The following is a 20,387-nucleotide window of genomic DNA, read 5'->3' as shown; positions in this document are numbered from 1 at the left end:
ACTCGCGGTCAACAGCTTTCGTGCTATGTGCACGAACGGGTCGCGCATGCGGGGGGGAGGGGGAGGAGGAAGAGGAAGACCGTTAGATTGACAAATGAGCTGTGAAATGATGGTATGGGGTTTAGAATACTATTGGCTGGAGTTTTTCGAGCCCTGCCCGTTCCGCAGATGATTGACATTTAATTTCCATTTCAGTGCTTCCAACTCAGTGGCTGTAAGTGGGTTAGGAATAGGATTTCAAGTGATTTTGCAAAAATGACCAAAAAAGCTAATTCCATACCCTACCTTTAAAAAAAAACAGGCTGGAAAAGAAATACCAAAAAAAAAAGTTCCCCCATTCATTTCAATGGGACAGAAAAACGGGAATAATGGAAAAACGACAACCGGCAGCCATCCGACATTAACAAGCAACCTACACTGGATCAGGCCTGATTTTTTAGTGTTTGAACCACGTCAATAGCTTAAACGCTGTAGGAGAAGAGGCGTTCTCAAAAAACGGGCTAAGAAGAACAATAGATGGGCTTGCCTTGAAGCAAGCCCACAAAGTAAAATCCGAATTTCATAAAACTGAATGCTGGTTATGTGCCAATAGATAATCAAAGACAGACAGAGTTTTTGTGACAGCACAAATAACCTGTCGAGAAATGTCGGATGGCCAAGGATGTTTTGGGTTAGCTGGTTTATTCATACTTTGCACTTGGCATCACAACTACTGGCTGGCAGGCAAGAACATCATTCTCTGCAACGAAATCCAGAATTTTAGCCAATATCCGATATTTTCAAGCTTGGACAGAGGTTTTGTCACAGTACTAATAACATGATGAGAAACTGTCTGATGGGCAAGGATTTATAAGGCTTTGTTTGGGTTGACTGATCTATAGCTAAATTTAAAACAACAGCCTAACTGGAGATTTAACAGACAGATACAGACAGACAGACGGACACTTTCTTTAGCCCCGAGTGGAAATTCAAGTAGGATGAAGCATAAGGTGTAGTTGTTAGCTGCGTTCCAGTAATTTGTTGTTTTGTTAAATATTTAATTATTCTATGTTGTGTCTTTTATGTCTTCTGTTCATGTAAAGCACATTGAATTACCCCTGTGTATGAAACCAACTTGCTTTACCTTACCTAAAAGATGGTAACTTAAACGGGTCAGATTTTCTGACATGCACTGAAAATCAAATTGATTTATTATTTTATTCTTATGATTATTTTATTCTTAGTAAGGCCGTTAATGGAGCTAAGGAACTTCAAAGGCACAGAGGCATATCTACACAGTAACAAAATTGGCTAAATGTATGTGTAAAAGAGCGACCGTCATCTACACACACAGCATACTGTATGTCACATTAGCCAACATTAGTTACTTACTGTATGAGGCTTTTCTTCGCCTTGCTCTTCAACATCAGAGTTCGAAGTCAATAAGCAAACATTAGCAGTAACGTCAGTGATGTCTTCCTGACACAGATAAACAGTGAAAACAAGTCAGGTTTTTGGATTCCATTATAAATATATGCAATAAACATCCATTATCAATACATGTAGAATAGCTTAAAGATGGCACACTAAGATTAGTTTACTTACAAGGCTCCTCTGTCTTGCTCTTTGTGGGTCGAAGTCGATGTACAGTAGAACTCGGACTGGGTTAGCTTACACTTCCTAGTAACATGAATACTGTGATTGCAATAATTTGTAAGAGATAATTGTAGATGTCACATAAAGCTGGATTTTTATTGATTGTCATGTGTAGCAGGAAGTGCTGTTCATAATGAATAATCTCTTAATGATTTAGGTAATACAGTAGCTAACAGTATGACATCATACATAGTATATATATACAGTATATATATATATATATATATATATATACTGTATATATATATACACATAATATATATATATATATTATATTTAAAAACAATTGGAATTGGAATGTTGTTAACTCACGAATATGAATCAAATAAATAATTCATAGTGAAAGTTGTCATTTAAATGTTCTTTTCCTTGTCTGAGAAAAAACTGAGAAAAAAAACTTTGCAAATTGCAACAAGTTCTGGTAAGACCACAAGGTAGGACTTACAATATTATACCTGATATTTCATCCCAGGATGCCTCATCAAATAAAATGTCCGCATGGTGCATGACTTTCTCTTAAAAGTAAACTTTTTTTTTTCCTGGCATGCATCGGTTATGTATTTGTATCAGTTACAAAAAGGACATTTTATCTCTACCACACTAGTGCCACAATATTCACATATCATTATCCTGTCAGGTGAAGCTACAATATATCATAAAAAAACCGGCACCATAAATTTTGGTATTTTGTGCCTCAATGCGATTTTTTTATTATTATTTTTTTTTTTTTGCTGCTGCTGCTTATAGATAAGACAGCAGTTACAACACACCTAAAAGGCTCTTTGCTCTAGTCACTTTTTTACTAAGATACTATTTTATGAAAGGGAAAGCCATATTGGTCTTTACTGCTGCCATGAACATAGTTAGCTTTACAATGATGAGGATAGGATATGATGTCATTGCTCTGGTGGTATGCTAACATGCATATTCACGTGCTACCATCTAGAGTTTCAATGTTGTCATGGTTCAAGATAACTAAAAATGCTGTAATTTACTTTGCTGCTTAATTTGTCAGCTGCTACAGCCACCACGGTTGCTAAACAACTGTTCCCCTTTCTTTGCTGTGTAATGTCTACGGAATACAGATTGCATGTTGAAAAATAATGCATGCAAGTAAAACACTCATAAGGATCACAGGAGTCTCTAAAACAGCAGCTGCAACACGCCTAAAATGCTCTTTGTGCTAATCAAAATGTTTCTATGAGCGTAGTTATACGCTTGTCATCAAGCAGGTGTTAACTGATCACACTTAAAAAATGATAAATATACATTTAAATATATACTGTTTTATGTTGGGGGGGTGTGGGGGGGGGCTGCAGGGGTGTGACATAAGTGTTTCTGGTGTGACATTGCCCTTGTGGTATGTTCATGTGCTGCCATCTAGAGTTTTATAGTTTATTATCATGGATTGAGTTACTTAAAAATGTGGTCTCTTAAATCTAGAGCTGCTGTTTAATTTACATCTGATAAATTTACATTTACAGCCAATAGAGTTGCATACTCTTCTTCTTTATTTGCTGTGTAATGTCTAGGCCTACAGATATATATATATTTTTTTAAATGCACACAGTAGCTTCTGCATGTTAGTGCCAAGTGTGCCAGTATTTCAGAAGTAGGCCAGACAGTCACAGCTGCTAATATAGCAAAACAAGGTCATGAATCTTAACCTAGAAGCAAGTGCCCCCTCATACCCCATTCTAAAAGGCTAGAGTGCCACATATACCCACAGTAGTCAGGCAGGCTTAACCAGGATCAAAAGAACAAGAATATATCGCTAATTGGGTGAGTCAGCTGTTTAATTGTTTGGATTTTTATCTCTAAATAATAAATGGCTTCAGAAATTAACATATTTTGAAAAAAACATCACCAGAATAATTTGCAATAAACTTCTTTCTGTAGTTCTTTAAAAACATAGACTACCTACTGCACAGCAGTTATTTGTTTTGCATAATAACAGCATTGTGAATGGAGCTTGATTACAGTCTTGTCCAGATCAAGATCATATGCTCAAGTTCACAGTATTTTACTTGTTCATATGAAGACTTGATTAGAGTGCAAATAGTCAGGTACTCCACAAGGTGCTTGTTTGGAAAAATATGAAATTATGAAATACTGTTTTTCAGACCTTGCAGAGTATGGGCAGTTGGGTTAAAGTCTATCTTATAATTACCAGGTTACAGAACTGAAGAAGTAGACTAAGTCATTTGTTTGAACACAGCATGTTGCGCGGCATCAGCGCCCATTGGTAGTCTATTTTAGCTCCGCCTACTTGGCGATACAATGTTCACTTGACCCTCATATAACTGTTGTGGAAAATCAATGACCGTTGGTCACTGTCTCTCTACTGTGGCATTTGCATGGCCACAAGGTTGACTGAGTTTATGCAAGTTGTTTTTGGGGGCAGGGTATATTTCAGATCATATTTTTTTCTAGACTGTGCTGACACCATTAATCTTGCCCAGCTTGTCAGGTGAAATGAAACATAGCATTTTGAGTTTCCTGGAAATGCATTTTGTCTTTGTCACCATACTACTGACATAAATGTTATACAGTAGTTATACTCTTTCAATATCACTATTGAGGCAACCACAAATATTACCATGCCTCATGTTAGTGGGTTAAAATCATTTGCGTAATTTCTCATCTTTGAATACTTTGGTCTAGAATATTGAATGATCACACTTTCACCCTTGAGGCTAATGTTTCTGAACAAACTTGGAGTTGAAAATATTCTTTTTTCCCCTTGTATAGTCCCATCATGGCTGCTTCTAGTGTTAGCAGGCAAATGCCTACTAACCTAGCTTTTGAAGACTATAGTGTCTACGGTCACTTATCTGAGGAAGAGTTGATTCATCTGGCCATTGAACGAAGCCTTACGGATACCCAAGGTGGACCTTCACAATCTGCACAACCCGCTCATCAGTCTACAAGTTCACCTCCACTAATTCAGGCAGAGCCCTCCAATTATGATGGCATGGCAGCATTTCGGGAATCCCGCAGACAATATGCAGAGATGAGACGAGCCGCAATGCAAACACAGACTGTCAGTCCCTGCAGGTGATGAGACACTTTACAATTGTGCTGTGTGTACAACAGATCTTTTTTTTTTGACAGACTCACCAACAATCTAGTATTGTCATCAACGACAATATGAGAAATAAGACTGACTTATAGATCTCAATAGATTTATGGTATTGCACACCAGTGGCAGTGATATGGGTATTCCCACAGCATGCTTAATTGAGTGAGATTACACTCTTGTGACCTTCACTGGAATTACTCCATTTGATTTGATTTACTTAAACTCGAAAAATCATTGAGGGCTTTACCATCATTTACTATGATGTTGAGTACACACACATATAACACATATAGAATGTCATGACAAACTAGCAGTTAAAAACAAGTGCATGAAAGGGTAAAATGATTTTTGCGCATGACTTTAAAATTATCAAATGAAACAAATCAATCAAAATCAAGACTGAGTTGCGGGGTATTCCAAGACGAGGGAGCACAAAAACTACAGTGAAAGCGGCTTTACCAAGCTCAGTGCACACATGTGGAACCTGCAGCGACAACCTGTCCAAGTTTGGTAGGGGCTGGAATACTCAACTAAAAGGGAAGAAATATAGGTAGATATCCAGTTAAGGTCTTATTAAATAAACAAAAAGAAATTTATATCCCTTCTATGTAAGGCGGGCCACCCAACTTTTTCATATAAAATGCAATGAAGAGTACTGTAAGCATCATCGTTAGAGCACACATGAGATATTGTGGATCTCCTGTTTCCGTCTGATTACAGCGAAGGCCAAAAGGAGAAGAAGAGAAGTGAACATTCCTTTGCTGGAGACAGGGAGAGGATGCTGGCCTGGAAAAGAAGAAATGGATCCTTGGAGGCTACAGAGCGAACTATGGAGTAAGTATCTGTCTTCATGTACATCACTTTAAGTCCTAAGTTTATATGTTCTGATGCTGTCTTCGGACCAGTTTCGCCTACACTGATTAAAAGGTCGCTCACAGTCACAACAGATGTATGAAGATGACTGCAATTATAACAATATGAGCGTCCACATTACATCATATCCACTTTACATAATGCAGTGACTAGTAATTACTAGTTACCCAGTTACAGTAGACATGACAACAGACCATTATGCTAACTGTAATAACTCTATTGCAGTGATGCATCCAAGTTAAATTCAGCTATCTGGAAGAATGATTCCAAAACACTGAGTGAAATTCTAAGGACAGTGCCTGCCACGAGTCTGTGCAAACCAAATAAGGATGGTTGGATACATTTGCATGAGGCTGCATACTATGGTGCTTTGGAGTGTTTGGAACCATTAATACAAGGTATGACTAAATGAAAACTACATTACATCTGTGGTCTCTGTTTCATTCCACTGTAAGTGATAATTCATTTCTAATTTTTATTCAGCTTTTCCTCAGCTCATCAACGCGCGTACCAACAAGAACCAAAACCCTCTGATACTGGCTGTTAGTCATAAACACCTTTTATGTGCCCAGTGTCTTCTTGCAGCTGGAGGAGATCCTAATATAGCCAACAAATCAGGAGAGACGGCTGTATTGAAAGGTATAAAAATACATTGAAGAATTTGGTTACGAGTAATCATAAATTGTGTCTGCTTTATCTAAAACGCTAACAGGAAACACCAAGAATGGGGAAAAAAGATGAACCATGTCTGTTCTTAAGGCAAAACTGCTGTTGTGTGTTCCAGCTTGTGAGAAGGCAAGTGTGGAGATGGTGGAGCTTCTCCTGAAAGCTGGAGGCAACGCCTCTCGGGGAAATCTCGAGGGAGTGACACCTTTACACGAAGCCGTGGGAGCCAAAAGTGTCGCCATGTGCAAACTACTGGTGGAAGCTGGAGCAAAGATATGGGCCAAAAATATTTATGGTATTGAGCCACTGTTCACAGCTGCCCAGGCAGGAGCCACAGAAGCTTTGAACTTCCTCATTAAACATGGTGAGTTCAACAAGATCTTGGAGGTATAGGGCAGGGTTTGGAAGGTTAGCTTAGCAAGTTGGCAAGTTGGCTGCCACCATCTTTAATAATTTGTATGGTAGGAGCAGGCTTCACTCAGTCTCTTAGGTTTGTTTTTGAGAGTGCTAGACCAAACTTATATGTTTACTAAGAAAAGGAAAAAAGGTCGCACTTTGTATTTAAGAGTCATTGCATGAGAAAACCAGGCAGAGGTGGGAAGATGGGGGTCGGCCAAATCGGCTCATACTTTGTATATGTGATAAGTATGTGGAACTATGAACAGCCATATACTTAAAACCCTCCAGCTGTTTTTTGTTATGGAGTTCTGGGACCCCTCTCAGAGACTCTCAAAAATCCAACAATTCATGGCTGAAAATGACTGAAATTGCCATTTCTACCCTGATTATCCTGATAAAGATATGAACATAAGTTTTATATTTCCATAGAGCCTAGGTAGCATAGTTTTAAAGACCAAAAGGTGCACCGAGGGGTTATCTACACCACTGAAAGCAGAATTTTTAAGAAGCATTATCTCGTATTCGCAGTGGCTTTGGTGGATGGTTTTACTGTTGCTGGAGAAAGGAACATCTACTGATTCAAAAACAATTGTTGTCTAATTGGGCCACACATAATGTGTGCCGTGCCAGGAGGGTCTTTAGCAGGATTTTTCGTGTTTTGGCCTATGATAAACCATATTCAGATCGCCATCACATGGCCATACCATGGCATTACATCACAAACAGATGTAATGCCAGATGTTTGCGATGTAATGGCATGGTATGGCCACTCGGTGGCGATCTGAATAGTCTAGTTTCAAATGTATGACAACCAAGAACAATAATGCATGCAGAGGTCTGCACTCTTTGAGTGCTTTTCTAGTTAATTAAAGCTTTCTTTAACAATTTGTCATACAGTGACACAAAAATTGACCATAAATTACCCTATAGTGAGATATTATTACCTGGTTTATTATACTCCAAAACCCGAAAAAAAAAAACGTAAAGACCCTCCTGGCACGGCGCACATTATGTGTGGCCCAATTAGACGACAATTGTTTTTGAATCAGAAGATGCTCCTCTGTCCAGCAACAGTAAAACCATCCACCAAAGCCACTGCGAATGTGAGATAATGCCTCCTAAAAATGACCAATTTTAGAGGGATGAAAATTCTGCTTTCAGTGGTGCAGATAACCCCCTAGTGCACCTTTAGGTCTTTAAAACTATTCTACCTAAGCTCTATGGAAACATAAAGCTCATGTTCATATCTTTATCAGGATAATCAGGGTAGAAATGGCAATTTCAGTCATTTTCAGCCATGAATTGTTGGATTTTTGAGGTTCTCTGAGAGGGGCCCCAGAACTCCACAACAAAAAAAGAGTTTGAGGGTTTTAAGTATATGGCTGTTCATAGTTCCACATATATCACATATACAAAGTATGAGCCGATTTGGCCGACCCCCATCTTCCTACCTCCTGCTGGTTTTGCCTGGTTTTCTCGTGCAATGACTCTTAAACGTGTTTCTATTGCACAACTGCCACCATCTTTACAAATGCGTGCACATGTGCACATATCGGATTATATTTTCTCAAATGTCTTCACCATGTCTTGGCTTGATGCACACATTCTAACTGAAAAATGTCATGATCCAAATACTTCCAGTTCATAAACCAACTATCATTCACACACTCTGTAGGAGGAAATATTAACACTCAAGCTAACGATGGAGCAACAGCTTTGTATGAAGCATCCAAGAATGGTCACGAAGAAGTGGTGAAGCTACTTCTGTCCAAGAGAGCAGATATGAACAAAGCAACAAAAGCAGGATTAACCCCTCTCCATGTTGCATCAAAGAATGGACATTTGGGGTGAGTAGTCTTTAGATGTAAGAATTTGGTTCAGAAAATATGCTCTACAACAGAAGTGTTTGATATTATCTTAACGTTTAGTCTTAGCTCATAGAAATAGTGAAGAGGACAGTAGAGAAAAAACAATAAATTAGCTCTCTCCAGCACCAAACAGGAAGGGACAAAGTGGGTACAGCCGTAAAGGATTATTTTTTTTTATTTTGATTCTTTACACCTGATAGAACAACTCTATAGCCCAATGACATGCCCGGAATTACTTTCTTCTGATTGCAAAAAATGAACCTTTGCCTGTTCATGAGTAATAGAGACGTAACATTATGTAATTTGATGTCATTACTGTATATTTGACATGGCAGGTTTTCATGCTGCAGAAGCAGGAAAGTATCTTCTGAATGTATGCTTCAGAGGAACAGAGAAGAGATTTAGAGGGTGTAATAAATTGCCGTAGCATGAAAACGAGTGTTAGACACCGAAATTTCGACGATTGAGCCTGTTTGTGAAATTTGGCAGATTTAGAATGGAGCTCTGTATGGCTTTAACATTGCTCGCTTTGTGCATGCTCTATTCTGTCCTTAAAACACCCCTAAATGTTTGTTTTTAAAAGTGTGCAGCTCACTGAGTGGTTACTGGTCTTCAACGATCTTCTATAGCAAGTTTCGCAGTGAAATTCAAATTCTGTTGTGTTATATTAGGCACACACGGTTGAAAAAGTACTTCCGGGATTTCGAAAATCCCTGATAACAGATGACAGAAGCTGTATTTCGCTACTAAACTTGTTATAGAAGATCGTTGAAGACCAGTTACCACTCGGTGAGCTGCACACTTTTAAAAACAAACGTTTAGGGGTGTTTTAACGACAGAATAGAGCATGCACAAAGCGAGCCATGTTAAAGCCTTACAGAGCTCCATTCTAAATCTGCCAAATTCCACAAACGGGCTAAATTGTCGAGATTTCAGTCTCAAACACTCGTTTTCATGCTAGGCAGAAAACGGACTTAAAGTGTAAAATACCGAAATATTCCTTTAAGGCCAGTTTATAGTCTAGTCTAGTCTGTTGACAAATGTCACAGAGCTGCAGGCTTTCATAGTGTAGTGACAACACAAACTCTTTGTCAGTACATGGCCAAGTGTTCATAGCGACATTGCTTTTTGATCCTTCAATACCGGCCCTTTTTATCATTGTGAAGCAAAATTCAAAGTGTTGGATTGTTCACCCACTAATAGGGAATGCAAGCTGGGACTAGACCATTGAGAGACATACAAGAGGAACCACAGGTTCTTTCTACAGGGTCTCAGTTTTCAGAGGAGGTCAAGCATTTGATGATGGGCCAAAGTATGTGGGAACGGTGCTGTCTTAGATGATGATAGATGACATGCAATGAAATGAAAACTTAAAATTGGGCTGCAAGTTATTTAACACTAGAAGTGCCAAGCGCCGGTCATTTGACCGCTGAGACGTATTACTTGAAGCGCCATGTTGGTTTGACCTAGATATACCTAGAACTGCCGGGCTGCGGTCTTTTGACCGCAGTGATTAAAAAAAAAATATTTTCACACGATTAAATTCCAGGACCCTACGTTCACGACTTTTCCTAAATACGTGTGTTTTATCACCCAGTATTTTTACATGATCAAAACACACCGGTACAAGCTAGTTTAGAGCTATTTTGCTCTTACTTATGTGGCAACACTGCCATTCTCACGTTCGGACATGTTTTTTCAGGCTGCTATTCTCTTTTTTTACAGCAGATGTCGCAAGAGCTACCATAAGTTTCCTGTCAGTCGGGCATGAGAATAATATTTTACCATAAAACATATAGAGTTGGCAACGACCACTCAGAGCTACTGCTTCACACAGACGTGAGGTGGTTGAGTTGGGGGAAATTCCTGCAACGATTCCGCGATCTCCTTCCCGAGATAGAGCAGTTCCTACTGAACAAAAAACATGCAGAATACAAGCAACTTAATGATGATCGTTGGCTGCTTGATTTGGCATTTTTAACTGATCTGTCGAACTTGCTCAATTAGCTAAACGTGAAATTACAGGGCAAAGAGAAAACTGTAATCAACATGATAAGTACAGTGAATGCCTTCAAGGCAAAACTTAGACTACTTTTCTCAAAGATCCAACGCCATGATCTGGGGAACTTCAGCAACCTTGCATCTGAGCTAAATAATCAAGGGAAGGACTGAGGACAGAGTTTGACAACAAGTTATGCAAAACAGATTGACACCGTCCAGTCAGACTTTGACAGGAGATTGCCAGGATGCCATAACTAGCCTGAACCGTAGGACCGTACGACGAACACACACTCCGAACCGTGACATGCCATCCGCACGGTTCGGAGCATTTTTAAAAAACCGTGCCACCCCTAATAACTCGCCAATCATCGTCGTGGAATTTTATGGTTTTGGGGTGCTGAAAATATCGCCCATGGTAGGCTACCAAGCTTAGAGCAGTGCACCACTGCATGTTACCGGATAACGTTGTTTCCCCCCAGAGAAGAGTGCAGCATGGCGGCGTCACTTAATGTTCAGCTACTGTAGCCCCAAATTCAGTGAAATATTTACATATTTATCCATTCGAAAGAAGAACACTAGCGGAAAAACTCACAGTCAAACAGCTCGGACCAGATAAACCCGAAGTGAATATCACCCAGGAGGCGCGAGAAAAGGGAAAAACGTACAGGAGAACATTTCCCGAAGTTGGTTTGATCGCAAGGCTTGGCTGACTAGCTGTGGGTATGGCAATGCTATCTTTTGTTTTCCTTGTTTACTTTTTAAAACAAGTGCATGTGATCGTTCGTGGACTCAGACAGGGGTGACAGGTCTGAACCATTTGTCAGAACGGATTAAAAAACACGAGCGGTCTACTCTAGAGTGCATATGGATAACTCTGTCAAGCTAGCCATGCTAGGTCGTGTTAGTATAGCGACACAGCTAGACGAAGGTCACCGCATTTGGCATACGATAGCACAATGAGGAGGTAGACAAGAATCGTCATGTTTTGTCAAAGATCATTGATGCTGTGAAATTCTGTGGTGCTTTCGCTTTGCGTGGTCATGATGAAAGTGAGACATCAGACAACCCTGGCATTTTCCTGGGTCTCATAGATCTAATCGCTTCAATTGACCATGACTTGCAGGTGCACCTGGAGAACGCCACTGTTTTTAAAGGCACTTCAAGGACCGTGCAAAACGAACTGAGACTGCATGTTGTCCGTTATCAGAGAGTACATTCTCGAAGAGGTGAAACAGTCGGAGTATATAGCCATTCAGGCAGACGAGACAACTGATGTATGTACTCATTGTCAGCTTGTGCTTGTGCTGCGGTACATAGATGGGCACAATAACATCCAAGAACGCTTTTTTGAATTTATCGCCCTTCCAAATGCGACCGCTGACACTATCGCCACTGCACTAAAGGAAAGACTGAGCAACATCGTTCCTGCGGGACAAGAAAGCAAATTAATTGCCCAGGCCTATGATGGTGCAGCAGTAATGAGGGGTGCTACCGGTGGAGTGCAGCATAAAACTCAAGATGTCTATGGGAATGCCTACTACGTGCACTGTTATGCATCAGTTGAACCTCATCAGGCAGCAGGCAACATCCCACATCCCAAAGATCATCCCACATCCCAAAGATCAGCCAGTTTTTTTCAGACATGGGAGGGTTTTCTACATTTTTATCCAAGTCATTCAAACAAATAGCAGTACTGGATGAAGTGGTGGCACACCGACTTCCAGGTGCTTCAACAACTTGTTGGAATTCACATCGACGAAATTCAAAATTTTCTTAGGGGAGGACGCCCAGACCCCCCGCCAAAAAGAGCCCCCCAAAAAATATTTTCACCAGCCGCCATTGATGTGTACATATGTACAAATGTACTGAATTGTATGGGGTATGTGCAATGTAAATGCCACTGTGTATGATATTACATGCAATTTAGTAGCTTCTATTGTGAAGTACGTTTTGGTATTGTACATTAAAAAACAGACATGTAATGTGAGTAGTAGGCCTAGATCATTTTGACCCAGTCACTTAAAAGGTAGATCACCATTCAAAAAAGTGTGGGCACGCCTGCTTTAGGCCATGTTTGGACTCAATATGTGTAAAACCTAAGTTCTTATATTCAACTAAATATTCAATATGTCCGGCCCTAGACTTGGACCCAGTTTTTTTGTATTATTATTTTGGCCCACTGTTAGCCTGGTCATACCAAACCCTCGTACCAATATCGTACAGATGGGATACGAAATTTGAGCGGAAGCTTACGGAGGGCTATGTCAGGCTAGCCCACTGTGTATTTGAGTTTGACACCTTCATCTATGTTGTATTCTGAATGAAAACATAACATGCTGTGCAGCTTCTAATAAAACGCTAGTTTGCCTAATAGCTTGATCTTGTTAGCAATTTCAAACTACAATACGGCATAACATAAAGCTAACGTTCGCTAGTTACCAACTTAGTTGGTTAGTCTTTGCTATAACTATGGACGTCAACAAACAGGACTCAATCACCCCTCTGCAAATCATACTAGCTGCTATTATTGTCTAGTTAAACGCTAACAACTAGCTTGCCTCAGATACATTACAACATAAGGATTCTTTGAAGGATTGTTTGAAGGACAATTACATTAGACTGCATTAATGTTTCACTACGTGTAATGTAGAGATGCTCCGATCGATCGGCCGCCGATCATGATCGGCCGATATTGGCTAAAAATGGCTTGATCGGTGAAGCTCAAAAGCGCCGATCAAAAAAGCCGATCATGTGACCTAAATTACTTGCGTGACATTTTTCCACCTGCAGGCGCGGCGCACAGGCACACAACAGCCTAGAGTAGAGAGGAGCTTGCAGTGGCAAACATGAGTAGGCTAAAGGTTCAGTGTAAAATTAACCATTTGCAATGCATGTCGTGCTGAAAATCCCTCGAGGTGGAAGTGGTTTTAACACCACTGACGGACAACTGAATATGTCGGGTATGAGAAACTAAACCAGCCAACTCATGCTTCAATCTGCCGACTAGGCCTACTAACGATAGGGATGATAAGAGATGGAAAGGCATCACGTTCAGAATTAATTTGCCCCCACGAACAACCTCTATTCGTTGTGGAGGATAAAGCCCTCATTAGCCTACGTTACGATTTTGCAAATATTTGTAGCCTAAAAGATTTTTGAAAGACAGTCAGACTCTCACCTCTAAAGACAAATCATAGAGTTTTAAGTCACAAACGAGTCACAGACTATGCAGACATGCGATAATATCAGACATGTTTGATATTGTCGTAACGGCAGAATTAGAAAAAGACTCCGACTGGCTTACAACCGCTAATTGACACCTTACATTAAACGAGCACACGGGAGCGCGCCGCGCCATGATTTCTGTCCCGACTTTGGATATTTATTCGCCGACTGTGAAAACATGGCAACATCGCGCAATGTAAGCATGAATGTAAGTCGGCCCTAACCTGTCTTGATCCACGATATTACCCCGCAGGCATGAAATACTAATGTGTATCTCCTCTGTTACCAAACAGTGTAGCCTACATTGACAAGCTGAAGAATAGGGTATATAGCTTCCCAAGCGCAGACGCCTGTCCAATGTCCCTGCTAGCTTAACAGCGCACTTTATTGACCCAAACTGGTGGCATTTAACGGCATGTTTCAGTCATGGGGGATTTCAAGAGAAAAAAGACTTACAGTAGCTTACATTATTTCTTTGTTAGGGATTTGGAACAGAGAAAAAGCCATAGTTTTGCACTTTGTGGCAGTAGGTTTTGGTGTAACACGTTTTTCATTTAATGTAGTCAGTCTATTTAGAGGCTATACTTTTCAAGTAGCCTAGGCAATGTAATTGCCCATCCCATTTAGGTGATCTGTGTGTTGGTCTGCCTGACCCCCTCCTTGTATGAAATCATTTTATGTCTCGCTGCATATTTGGAAAAGATGGCCAAAGTTATTTCATTTTCTAAATACAAATCGATAAATGGTGGTTCCTCAACATCTTGACTAGCCTATAGGCCTACTGTCTTTTATGCCACTTACATTAATTCATAGTTAGTTTAATTTCTACAAATGATGCAAACTCTGCTAGACTATTGTTAAAAGACTCTCATTCCCCTGCCATTCTGTGATCGGCAGTGATCGGCAATCGGCCGATCATGATTTTGATGATCGGTAATCGGTGATCGGCCCCAAAAATGCTGATCGGAGCATCTCTAGTGTAATGTCATAGCCTACATGATCTCACATTACCAGATAACTTTACCGTGGACGGTTGCTAACACCTTTCAACAAATGTTAGCCTTCAAGTCACGTTGCTTAGATCTAGCGCTTTACAATCTGATATTTTAAGTTCAAAGAATATAAGATTAACAAGATTAGAAGTCAAGACTTCTATTCACATGCCACATTATTAGTTTATCTGTGATTAGGAGACACTTACCGAAATCCTTGACAAATGGTGCTGGAAAACTTGAAACTTTGAAAAACTCGAGAAAATGTAGGTACTGGTAGGTAGGCTGAGGCGTATGGCGCGGGAATCGTGCCAAAAACCTTCTGACCGTCAACGAACTCAACGTCACGGTCATACCGGCATCCGCCTTTCTGACATGACATGTAGGCCTAACCGATCATAATAATTACCTTTTTATTACAAGCCTACATACAGTATACACCTACATGACCTTTTTCAACGTGAAACGTATCCAGGATGTGCCCAGAGATGGTGCAACATGTACTTATTCTGTTGGAATTTGATGGATAGAGGCCTAGGCTTGTGTTGAACATGAATAGCCTAGGCTACAGTAGGCTACAATGTTGAAACATAATGTGGTATAGCCTAATACTTATGCAGCAGCCTAGGCTATTTTGCACAAAACTAAATCAAGACTGTAAATTATCTGTGAGATATGAGAAATAGCCTGCCGATCACTTCTTCTCTTTTTTTTTATGGAAGGAAGCAATATACCGGCCCACTTCAGATCATCTCAAATAGGCTATGCTACGACTTTAAGTACCTAAACTTGGGTTTGCAACCACCTAATATGCTATTGACACTCGGATAACCACAATTTGTAGCCCTGATGTTGGTCATTGCTTGCAACATAACAAACAAACAGACCAAATGCACAACAAAAAAAGCTTCGGAGAGGCAGACAACAAATTTGTTGTTGATGACAAGCAATGAAGAGCTGGTGGGTGTTTGACATGACGTTTGATGAATCCAAGAAGGGATGTTTTTGGCATCAATTCCCGCGCTATAGAGGCAGAGCTCTCCAGAGCACTGTCAACACTCTTTCAACAACATGATTTTTCACTGACACTGGCACTGACACTCAATGGAAAGGCACCTGCAGCCTAGGATGGGTTTGAAGACGTTGAGTGCCTCTACCTTAGCAAGGAACTCAAGTTGTGTTAAGGAAGGGTCAGAAGCTAAACCAGCATGGGAATGAGAGTCATATAACTGCACATCACAAGTTCATCAAAAAGTATTAATGCTTTGATTGCTTGGACCCCGTCAATTTGCAGTTTACTTCTGTAAAATGTTGTGTAGGCCTATTTGAATTCCATGGAGGTCATGTTTGTGTTAATACTATTACATCTGCATTTTCCTGATGATGACAAATGGTGGGTTTCACGTCCGCTTCTTTTCACTGTCTGGACAGAGTTGTGTTGTTACTGCTTCCACGCACCAACAGAGCAGTTGTGAGACGCTGTGGCATTAGTCCACTCCACCTTGCAGCTGAGCGTAACAGAGATGCGATCTTGGAGATTCTCATTGAGGCAGGCTTTGATGTCAACACCCAGCTGTCACTTGAATGGTCAAAGATGTATGAGGACCGTCGCACCACAGCGCTCTACTTCACAGTGCGCAGCAGTAACGTAGAGGCGACCTCCATGCTCTTAGAGGCTGGTGCTGACCCCAATCTGGATATCTTCAACCCTCTCCTGGTAGCCGTGAGGAAGGGGAATACGGAGATGACATCCCTGCTGATGGAGTATGGTGCAAATGTGAATGCCTGCATGCCAACACACCCAACCACTTTCCCAGGGGCGTTACTCTTCTGTATGAAGTATAGACGCATGTTCAAGCTCCTGTTGGATAATGGATGTGATGCCAATGCATGTTTCGCTTGTGTTTATGGAAACGGGACACATCCTCCAGTCAAGAGCAGACGTTCCACAAGGGAAGATTTGTACCTACATGGGCTTGATGCTCCTCATACCACAACAGCACAGGTCAGGAGGAATGTATACAGTACGTCTTTGAGTTCATGTATTTGTCACATACTTGAACATTTCCGGACTTTGAATTGTTTTATCCCCTTTGTTTTTCTCTTAGTTCTGTGAGGTGATGGCAGATCCTTTTCATTGTGCTTGGGCTGGAACCATTATCGATCTCCTCTTAGATTATGTGGGTCATGTGAAGTTGTGTTCAAGACTCACTGATCTTCTGGACAGTAACAAAGACTGGGAATACATCAAAGAAAAAGCAAGTATGTACTTTTCCTTCATTGTACTCTTCACTTTAAGTCCCGATGGCTATCAGATCAGTAGCTGATAAACAGAGTTTATGGCTGGCCACTTTTTTGGCAAATTACTGGTTTACAGTTTTTTGTTTATGCAGTAGCTGTTGACATCTTAAAGGATAACTCACCAAAATGCATCCTATAGGGTTTTTTTGTGAATGTGCCCGGGTCAAACTTTTGCATATTGCACACATTTGCACATTGGAAGCGCCACCGGGTCAAGTGGCGTTTTGAATGGGAATAGGGGCACATACTATTTTGATACATTATCGCGTCAAAATTGCTATTTTTGAAACAGATGGCTCAACACTATACAACTTTGATCAAAGTGTCATCAGTGTCTCAACAACTCACTTGGTTTTTCTGCTCACCGCCATCTTGCCTGTCAAGGAGTGAGTTGTTCAAAACCTTTCTTTTAACTATGTGAACACAAACATAGTTGATCACGAAAATGATAACACAGATAAGCTTAAATGTGGCGCTTCCGACATAATTATGCTTTTGAAATGAAAGTTTGACTCGGGTACATTCACACAAACACCCTAAGATGCATTTCGGCAAGATTTATGCTTTAATAGTTGTATTCACTGGCAGAATTCTAGAGATTGGAGAAATGAAATGGCCTTGAAATGTCCTTGAAACTTTCAGGGCCACCTTTCTCCTTGATCCATCTGTGCCGAGTGAGGATCCGCGAGCTAGTGGGATGGCAGAGACTGAGGAGGATGACCAGCCTTCCTCTGCCTGGACGACTCATCAAGTACCTGTTCTACGACAACGGAGAGTCTGAGGATTTCTTGAATTGTGGTTAGAGTAGACTAGACTAAGCGTGTACAGGATTCAGGATCAACTCAACTGTGTCACTCAACACAGATCTGTAACATCTATGCAATGTGACAACAGTACTGTTACGGGAAGGGTCTTCCCGTACAGCAGTACATCCATTGCGGGATATTGAGCAGAGTTCTATCGAAATGACTGGCATCACATGTTATGGTTCATCCTAAAATGTATACGTTTATATAGGATTTTGCTAACTTTGAGACATTTCTTTAATACACCTTTCTGAAGTTAGGAGAAGACTGACTTAGGAATAAGGTGAATAGCCTGTTTCCATGCAAAGACATTTTTTGAGCAAAGCACTCAATAGTTGAACACTGTGGTGTAAAGTGACAAACACTTACTGGGACAATCAATAGAAGGACACTCAATAGGAGTGTCCTCAATAGGACACTCAAAGGCTCCAGCATGGCAAGGAATGCAAAATGAAGGAAAAGCAAAGCTGATGTCTTCAGTTTCCTTGAGTTTGTGTTCATCGAGACTCCTGGAGGAAAGATGTAAAATGGAAACACATTTGAGCCAAGTATAAGCTTTTCAGGTGTGTTCCAACTAGGTACACTGCTTGGCCAAATCTGGTCACCACCTTGATTTTACTAAACAAATAGACCTCTGTTTGCCTTCAAAAAGGTAACCAAAGCTTCCATCTGTTAATTGAAGCTAACTGTTTATGGCAAGTTGCATTGTAAGTTAGCTTTGGGGTAGCAAAGATTAAAGTGTGCCGTCTTCACCTACCAAAAATCACAGTATCCACTAGAAGGCAGTGGACAAAATTGTGTAGGCTATCACAAAATGTCTTTTTAACAGGTGCGAATTCAAAATCCCCATGTTACTTTCCCATAGAAAAAATCTCAAGATACCGGATCTCCTTATTTGGGCAAAGATTTTTTTGTAGGTGAACTTCAGAGGTTTATAGGTAAGCGCTATGACCTGGGGTTGCTGCAGTTGGTCAGGTTTAGGTTCAGCAACATTAAGTGCCCAAAGAAGGAGGTCAGCTCACTATCTGAATATACTGATGGCAGAAGACCAAAATGACAATGCCAGATTTCATCAGGCTCAAATTGTGAAAGTGGAGGTTCAGGAGCATGAGACATCATTTTCACACATGGATTGGTCATCAGAACTTCAGAGTCCCCGACCTTAAGCCCATTGAGAATCTTTGGGATGTGCTGGAGAAGACTGGGAAGGGGTCTGAATCTCCTGTCATTACAGTAATACAAGATCTTGGCGACCCTGCTGGAATAAATGTTGTGACATTGCAGAAGCTTGTGGAAACGAGGCCATAGCAAATGTGTGCCGTAATCAAAGATAAAGGCGGTCCAAATAAAAATTACTGTGTGTGTTTTGGCCAGGCAGTGTAGCTTTTTGTAGGTTGTGTAAACATAGCTGCCGATTGATGTGAATTGCACAGAACTTCACCTATACACTTTTGCCTCCTATTTCACTAAAACATTGTTGACTTAAGCTTGGTCGGTCATTTTTGAAAATGCAACGTTACATTGTAATGTATAATTTATTACATTTTCAATATTTATAATTGTAATATTTGTTATACATGTACAGTATGCCTTTTAATGTTGTAAATTGTAAAAATAAAGAAATACCCTTTAGTCCCCAGATACCCCATCTGACTCCTGATGAACCTTTACCTTTTATGTAATTGAAGTACTGTATTTCCTGCCTCTGGCACTTCTGACCCTATGTGTTTGGCCCCTGGTGAGACCCAGGAGCACCCTTCTATCCTGCACTTCACAAAGACACCACCCTTAGCTCTGCAGGGACCAACAAAGGGAAGGTTGAGATTGAATGAGCTCAGTCAGTCTCCATGAGGTCTGAGATGAGATGAAGTTTAGCAGCACAGAAACCTGTGAAAACAGGAGTGAAACAGAAATGGAGTTCATGATAGTTTTACACTGGGTTTTCCTGGTGGGAAACAGAGATGGGATCCTGACAAATATTTATCCTTTGTTCCTTATTCTCAGCTTTGATTAAGTAGTGTGGATTCTTTTCATTCAGAATTAACACCTCCATTTCCAAACCTTTTAACACTTTCCATGAACCCAGTATTCACAAATAAAGCTTTATAGCAGATTATGTAAAAAAAAAAAAAAAGAGACAGTATTGTTTGTGTTGAGACCTGATATAAACTCTTTTGTCCACTTTGAGGCTTTTATACATGTTTTTGCCACAGGTTGTGCAATTGCCTCTTTCAAGAAAAACATATATTATAGTGGCTAAGGAGCTTGGCTAGCATGCAGTGGTCTGAAAGGTTGTGGGTTTAATACCTGGCATATTGTGCCCTTGAGCAAGGCACTTCACCCTGAGGTGATCTGGGGAGAATGGCCCTTGTAATATGGCTGACATTTGGATTTAAAAAAGAAGTGTCTGCTAAATGTAAAAATGTCAATGTAAACAATAGTGATCATCAGTCTTGATCAATCTTTCAATCTCAATCATCGGGTTTGTTCTTGTTTTTACCTCACCGGTCATCCCCATCCCTGTCCCACTCACTCTTTC

General features: G+C 40.5%; 1 protein-coding gene across 1 annotated transcript; it reads left to right on the top strand.

Moving 5' to 3' along the window:
* The first annotated feature begins 3,335 nt into the window (after positions 1-3,335).
* LOC134097922 (ankyrin repeat and SOCS box protein 2-like) lies at positions 3,336-19,489 on the top strand. The gene is made up of 10 exons (XM_062550873.1): positions 3,336-3,417; positions 4,387-4,692; positions 5,438-5,551; positions 5,816-5,988; positions 6,074-6,229; positions 6,375-6,620; positions 8,331-8,502; positions 16,173-16,746; positions 16,850-17,003; positions 17,685-19,489. Exons 2-10 carry the CDS (start codon positions 4,394-4,396, stop codon positions 17,843-17,845), a joined length of 2,049 nt encoding a protein of 682 aa, XP_062406857.1. The 5' UTR covers positions 3,336-3,417; positions 4,387-4,393; the 3' UTR covers positions 17,846-19,489.
* Positions 19,490-20,387: the final 898 nt, after the last annotated feature.

This window comes from Sardina pilchardus, chromosome 12 (assembly GCF_963854185.1).
Source record: "Sardina pilchardus chromosome 12, fSarPil1.1, whole genome shotgun sequence".
NCBI lineage: Eukaryota > Metazoa > Chordata > Actinopteri > Clupeiformes > Clupeidae > Sardina > Sardina pilchardus.
The sequence above is the reverse complement of the archived record's forward strand: the minus strand, read 5'-3'. Positions and strand labels throughout refer to the sequence as shown.